This window comes from Nymphaea colorata, chromosome 11 (genome assembly GCF_008831285.2).
Source record: "Nymphaea colorata isolate Beijing-Zhang1983 chromosome 11, ASM883128v2, whole genome shotgun sequence".
NCBI lineage: Eukaryota > Viridiplantae > Streptophyta > Magnoliopsida > Nymphaeales > Nymphaeaceae > Nymphaea > Nymphaea colorata.
Genome location: NC_045148.1, coordinates 11,065,271 through 11,072,816, shown reverse-complemented (window position 1 = coordinate 11,072,816; position 7,546 = coordinate 11,065,271). Strand labels below are relative to the sequence as shown.

The following is a 7,546-nucleotide window of genomic DNA, read 5'->3' as shown; positions in this document are numbered from 1 at the left end:
ATGAAAAATTTCTTCTTGTGATATTATTGGGTGATCAAAAATTTTGCTTCGTATTTCCTTGCACAAGTTCACATTTGCTGAGAATTTCTCGAGAAAGAAATTTTAAGAGAGACAGAGAGAGACAGAGAGGCTGAGCTCCACAGTAATGCAAAAGTTTGCTTCTCTGAACTCTCGAGATTGGTGCGATTCATGACGCTGCGAAAGCTTGGAGGATGAGTTGGTGTTGCGCTCTTCAGTCTGAAGAACTAAATAATCTGGACCGCCAGAAGGGCCCAGTCGTTCGAGCTTCTTCATTCTGAAGACCTGACTGGTCTGAAGTTCTCAACGCTGAAGGTAATGGCGCCTTTTAGTTTTTCAAAGTAATTTGTTCCCTGCTTCTTGCGGCAAAAGCTTCTCCGCACGATTGGGGAGGGGGAAGTGGATCAGCTAACCATTCCACTCATGATTGGCTTAAGAGAATGAAACCTCATGTCAGTGGATTTGTGGGAAGATCTCACACCTTCCACTCGTCCGACTCGGGTTCATATTATTTCAATCAATCCTGTTCAAGTTTGCGTCATTTGCTCACACCCATGTAGCAATGAACCTTCATATGCTTGTGAGATGTGAACGCATGTCTGGAGGGTTAAACAAGCACGGTAGTAATTCTTTTCGAGTTTCAGACATTACTCATCATGAAGCATTTCTTATCTATCTCATGCCATAGAAAGAAGAATGATGTGTGGCATTGCCATCATAAGATGATGTGTTTGTTCAATCATTTATTTGTTCAGGTAAAAAAATACTCAAGCCCCTCTACACAAACTGATTGAGTTCTAATTTGTAACAAGTACTTTGCATATTGAAAGACAAGGTAACTTGAATTCCTCGGCTGCATAACAAATCGAATTTCTTGTTTGTCTCTGCAAATAAATACACCTCCTTTACCATCCTGATTCTGCGGTATTGTGAGATGAGACATTGTTCAGCAGTTCGTGTGCCGTATCTACAAGTGAGTGAAGAGTAGTGGTATGTGGGCTCAGGCCTACACTGCCTGAGAAAACGTTGAAGCATTCAAGTTCTGAAGTGGTCTCTAGAACACATTTGAGCTCTTTCTCCAATTCAAGCTTCTTGAACAGTTCTCTGCTTTGCGTCTCCACCTGCATCATTGTTATCACCAGCTCTACCACGAACCTTCTCATCCTTGGTACCTTGACTGAGGGATTTGGGTCGTTTCGTAAAATTTGCACTAATTTTGCTGCTAGTTCTGACATCTCTGTTCCTGCCCATGCAAGTGCATCGTGAAACTCCGAAGCATTTGTGAACCTGAGCACTTGGGCAGCCAGTCCGATCGCAACTTCTAAACATTTCTCTTCTTCTGACATTATGTCCTTCAATACCTTAGACATTTAGAAAGAGATAAGAACATAAGTTTTGATTCATGAGGAGAAAAAAAAAAAAAAACACAGATCAAAGATTATCTGTCTACGATTTTCTCCAGGATATATTTGGTTGTCCAAGCAGTAAAATGACATTTTAAGGTTCATTAGCTTGTGTACGTTATATGAACCTTATATCAGAAATAAAAGAGAAAGATTGGGAGAAAATGCTGATTTACTTGAAAAATGTCCTTTCCTTCCTGATGTGGTCTTTATGATTTGTTTAGTAGAGAACAGGATATTCATGTGATTCCAACTCGTAAATAGGTTTTACTCTTATATCTAATCTACACTATTCAAAGTTTTAATTCTGATTTAGTTAACCACTTGGAAATGGTTTTTCCTGGAAGCAGCAGTAACCATCAACGATGCAGTGGCTGAAAATTTCAGCAGAGGGGCTCTAGATCTGTCAGAAAAGGGAGAAAAAGAAAGGATAAAATGAACTTCTAAGCAGATTAATGATAACCTCCCAACTAATGAAAGAAAGTTCTGGCAATCATTCAACAGCTACTAGTTTTTGATTGCTAACATTACAAAGTTCTTTCAATGCCAAACTCGTGTTAAAGGAATCTCCATGCCTGTTAGTTTTCATGACTGTAAAGAAACTCAGAGTAGAAATTTTTTTAAATTGATTACGAAAGTGGGATATATCCAATGTGGAGGTGTTCTTTGCCAATGTATCAGAGTGTGGTAGTTTATAAACAATTTAATTGGGATTTCCTGCCACGTGTAGTCCTACTGCTTGGAGCAGAGAAAAATAACTGACGGAGAACCATGGTACCTATTGCTGCAAACATCGACTACAAGCAACAAACGGACAAGCGAATTCAAAATATCAAAGAGAATTGAACTTACAACTTTTGTAGCTTCGGCGATTCCAGCAAGCTTATGTTGCAAATCTGGTCCTGCATATGCACACAGATTTCGCAAAAGTCTGGCTGAATTTTTGCGCAATGCGGTATTCTCAAGACAGCCAACCAGTTTACCAACAGATCCCAGCTGTATCATCCTCTCACAGTTTTGTGGACTTTCCAGTGTCAGCATTACCAAGGCTTCTCCTGCATTGTCGCTCAGCTTCTGAGTGACATCAACATTCTGAACTGCATTTTCCTCGAAGAAAAAGATACCAAACAGTAGGTTTAGCATCCCCCCGGTTCTTCCTATTTTTTCTCTTGCGCCCTTATCCAGAGCCATATTTGCTAAAATATCCATTGCCAATGACTGAAGATTGTCATGTTTCTTCCCATATTTGAGAATAGCCCTCAAATTTCCAATTGTGAAGACGATATTTGAAGTCTCCCGCCGCAGAACTTCTCCGGTGCTGCCTGTTGTTGCTACCAGTTTCTTGACTAGTTTCAGAGATTGCTCCACTATCATTATTTGTGAAGGACTCCCAAAATTAAACATCCCTTCTTCAGCATGTGTAGAATTGATGATGTTCGTTAGCAAGCCTCTAGTTGTACCAATCTTTCCACAGTTGTCATGATCGTTGGCAAGTTTTTTCAAAATATGCAAGCCTTGAAGACGGAATTCATGGTCCCCTTCATCCATAATTATCCCTTTCTGCAGGATCCCGTCATCTGAAAGTCTGGCATTCTTTATGTGTAGTAGTGATGATATGGACTCCAAGGCACCAGGAATTCCTGCAACACGTAGCGAATTCCGCTTTTTACCAGTGATCTTTGACACTATTTGGGCTGCCGACTTCCTGATTTCCTGCTCTCTGTGGTTCCTCCAGCTCAACATCTCAACAAGCCGCTCCATAGCTGGCATTGATGTACCAATCCTTCGAAAGGCATCAGCGGAGAACCGATCATTTTCTGTGAATTTGACAAGCATGCGGGCACCTGTTAACTGCTCTTCAACGGAATTTGACAGCAGCAGCTCTGAAGCAAAGGTCAGTAAATCCATTTTCAGGCCATCAAAGACGCTCCCCTCCACGCATTTTGAGTATGCATCATAGAAAAATCGACGGATCCAAGCAATTCCAGAGTCTCCAAAACCACACTGCTCGTTAACTTGCTCAAGGAATTTCCTGAAGCTTACCTTCCATTCCCAGTAGACTCTTTCCATCAGAAACACGGACGCTTCTGCTAGTGCAAGGCTGTAGAATATGTTCAATGCAGACGCCCTGTTTTGGACTTCTCGGGTGTCTGTACTGCCATAATCTTGTCTGCATAGTCTTAATAATGAAAGTACTACACATGCAACAGCCGCAGCTAGCTGAAGCCAGTAGAGAAGTTTGCTGATGTTTTTTGACACAAAAACCCAACCTGCATATGGTAGCAGAGGGACTTCAGATGTCGTCCATGTCCTAGGCTTAATTTGCGTTTGATCGTCAGGAGGCGGCTCTGCTGGTGCAGAGGAGGCGACTTTTCGCTGCCGATCAAAATATGGTAGATTAGAAGTGATTGGTCGGTGGAGAGCCTTGATCATGTGAACCAGGCGACCAGAACCGTATACTAATGCCCGCGAACTACTCCTTGCTACATCAGAAATGGATGTACTCTGGCGCTGCCATTCGAGCTCATGGCTTCGGCTATAAATCCTGCTTCCTTCAACTAAGAGAATGGCGGTGACAAACCAGAAATCAACTCTCTCCAGTTTGATTGCGAAGCCACCAAGAAGGACGACGGTTGCCCAGATAAAACCGAGAGCACCAATTCCACTGGCTGCTTTCTCAAGCAAAGCTAGCCGGAGGGCAAAAAGCGTGAGCTTCTTTTCTGGTGCTTCTTGATCCCTCGGTTGTATTAAGCTTCTGCTGGTAGGCATCCGTCCAGTTTCCTTCTCCGGTTCTGTCTGAGGCTCAAACATCGAACCATGGCTTTTCTCTGAGCTTGCTGTTATCTGCTTACCAATCTGCTCATTTCGCGGTGTTGGACTAGCAAGCTCCATGTACCTCCAGGATCTGAAAAGCTAGAATTGTTCACCTTCAAAACGCTGAATCTTCTGGCTCGTAACTTTCTTTCTGCAGGATTTTTTCTTTTCTGAATGCAATCCTCACCTCAGGCTTCCCTTGATTCACTGCTTCTGCTGCAGACACCCACCCTCTGGCTCCTGGCATTCGAATGTCCCAAGGGAAAAAACATTCATGATAAGAGCTTTTCCTTCAGCTTGAAGTTGTTTGTCTTGGCTACGAAGACTTTAGCGTGTAGCAAGTTGATTTGAAACTCACAGTGATCTGTTAATGAAACTGCCGACAAGCCAGCTAGTTCCTGGACATCAAATTTGCACAACTAGCTGTGGAAAAAGACAACCAGAAGGCGAAAGGTCATTCTGAGCTGGAAGAAGAGGCGCGGTTGGTAGGCGGCACTGGTACCCATATCTTGCATATGGCTTTTCTTCTTTCCCTGCAATTGCCTTCTATGCGTGCCATGGCAAAGGTTGAAGATCCATGATTGTGTGGCTGACATTCATTAGAGTTTGCGATTTCTTACAGGGATGATGGTCTTGGTGGGACGTCGTTTGCAAGGTGAACCTGTGGGGCACGTTAAGGTGAGGACATGACGAGTGCAAAGGCAGTCAAAGTGGTTGTCCTCTCTAAAAATTTATGAGCCAAAACGTGGAGACGTTTTGTTTATACACAAGATGATGACAGTTAAGGGGCAGTCATCTCCAAGGGCATGTTTGAATGGCGGTGAAAATTGTCTCATGACTGGCCGTCTCAGGACATAGCATCTTGAGACTCATTTTCTCGAGACGCCCGTCACGTGTTTGAAGCAGGGGGTTAGAACGAGACGCAGAACGCTAGTTTCACATAGATCTCTAGCCGCAAGGGTGAGCGAAACAGTATTACCAGACTCGGACTGACTCGGCCGATTCTGATCGAATCGGTGGCGAACTAATTCGTTCTGGTGGCCGATTTTAGAGCGCTACAAATTAGTTTAAACAATTTTTTAAATGTTTAAAGATTTTTTCAACTTTTTAATTAATTTATTTATAATTTTCACATCTATTTAAAATATATCCGACTCAGAACTTATCAAACACCCCATGGCAGTCAAACGTGCTCCTTATTGCACCTATTTTAAGGCGAAGTCTCCTGCTTTCAACTCCAAAACTTTCTTTATCTTGAAGGCTTTTCAACGTCCAGCTCTGACAGATTCGGATTACGTTTGCTTATGAGCAGAAATCTCAATCTTCTTCTTTTTTTTTTTTTGGTTGACATGCTTTTTTTAATCATGAAGGCCTTTTGACTCGCCTTTTTTGCTATTTTCTTTTTGACAAAAAAGACAATGCATTTATGAATTTGAAAACAAGACAAAAATGCACCTAAATTTTTCGTGTTGTTAAAAACACAATTAAGAATTTTCTTTATGGTATCTCAAACAGGTTGGTAAGCTTATTTTTTGTTAATTAAATATTGGTAAGTATGACATAAATTGCGATTTCAACAGGAAAATTATATAAAAAGTATACATAATTTGTTAATACAATTTAGTCTACCTTGAATAATCTCCACCATACAATCTCTCTCTCTAAAAGTGTCTACATCTTCATATACGTTAACCAATCTCAGAATATTAAAAAAATCTCCACCATCCAATCTCTCTCTCTCTCTAAAAGGGCTACATCATTATATACGTTAACAATCTTAGGATATTAAGAAGTCAAAATGCCTAATTGGTAGAGGGCAGGGGTTGAGGCGAGGTGGGGCCTTCATGAGCTCTCACTTCAATTTTTTTTTTAAAATTTACATGTAAATGTTTTAAAATTTTATTTATCCTATATAAAAATTTTGATAAATGATATTTTGGTCTATATTAAAATTTAGAAACTTTAATTCGGTCTTCCTCATAAAAAATTTCTAATTTCGTCGGTGGTAAAAAGACTGTTCTTAGGTAGTAGGTACACATTTGTCAATTGTTAATTATGTTAGCAATAACTGCTGAGTGAATTTGAATTTTGTCTATAGATTAAGTTTGAGTGGGAAACAAAAAGCCGAAATTCTGGTCCCTTTTCTCAGTCTGCAGAGTCCACGGTAGCATTGGGGTTTAAAGTAGAGACAATGTCCTCAGTCCTAAAATCCTTAAGATGAAATGAAAAATTTGTCAAGTCTAATAATAAAGAACGTTCAAAATCCAATCACCTGGCTTTAATCCATCGACATATTTCAACTTCATATAGTGAGAATTCTTAAGGTCCAATGGTTTAAAAATAACTCAATGAAAGTCCTCTAAGATTGATGAGAAATTGTTACAGGGTTTTATGAATCTACCTCCTTAATTTTAAACAAGTTTCAACTATATGGCAGAGCTGCTTTTTGACGAACGGCGTCTTGCTGGGGCATCGGCAGAGTTAGATGGCGGAGCTGCTTTTTGGCGGACAGCGTCTCGCTGGGGCATCGGCGGAGTTAGTGTCTCGGCTGCTTCCAATCCAAAGAGCCAGTTTTTTTTGAAAAGAAAGGAAAGAAAAAAGACGAAGAAATTAAGTGCTCTTTACTGGAAGAGAGCGAGTTCACTTCATCCGGTGTGCTGCGAGAGATAAAAGCAAAAAAATGATTCGTCATTTTAATTTTTTTCTCTTTTCCTCATCCTTTTCCTTTTCGCTGTCGCTTTCACTTGAAATAATTTGATTGTTTGGAAAAGATGGGAAAAAATGAGTAGACAGCACACCGGGTGAAGTGAACTCGTCCTCTCTTCTAGTAAAGAGTGACTCTTTTTTTCTCCCTTTTTAAGAAAAATTGGCTCCTCAGATTGGAAGCAGCTTATGCAGACAAGCCCTTGCGCTAGCTCCTGCGATGCGCCAGTGAGACGCCGTCTGCCGGAAAGAAGCTCCGCCACCGGAATTTTATACATGATGTTAGCCCGGCCTTTAGCACACTGCCTCGGCAGGGATACCCTCCGATATCTAAGACCAATTTTATGAGTCCAGAAAGTCAAGTTCATCATTTTTAAAGATTTTCTAAATGTATAATCTCTACACATACAAGTATTATGATTTTTTTTTAATCTTAAAAGCCTTAACATTTTGCATCTGCCAATTATAAAGTTACGTTCAATAGAAAAGATACAAATTGGAAGGCCTAAACAAATATACTTTCGAACATGCTTGTCATAATTCCTTTGGCTTAAAATTGGTTGCTGAATCAAGTCGAATGAAAACAGTGTCAATGACTAGCGGCGTAG

General features: G+C 40.7%; 1 protein-coding gene across 1 annotated transcript; it reads right to left on the bottom strand.

Annotated features, from left to right (window-relative positions):
• Positions 1-703: 703 nt before the first annotated feature.
• On the bottom strand, positions 704-5,028 carry LOC116264806 (uncharacterized). The gene is made up of 2 exons (XM_031645215.1): positions 2,274-5,028; positions 704-1,379 (listed from the first exon to the last, which is right to left on the bottom strand). Exons 1-2 carry the CDS (start codon positions 4,311-4,313, stop codon positions 924-926), a joined length of 2,496 nt encoding a protein of 831 aa, XP_031501075.1. The 5' UTR covers positions 4,314-5,028; the 3' UTR covers positions 704-923.
• Between the last annotated feature and the right edge of the window lie 2,518 nt (positions 5,029-7,546).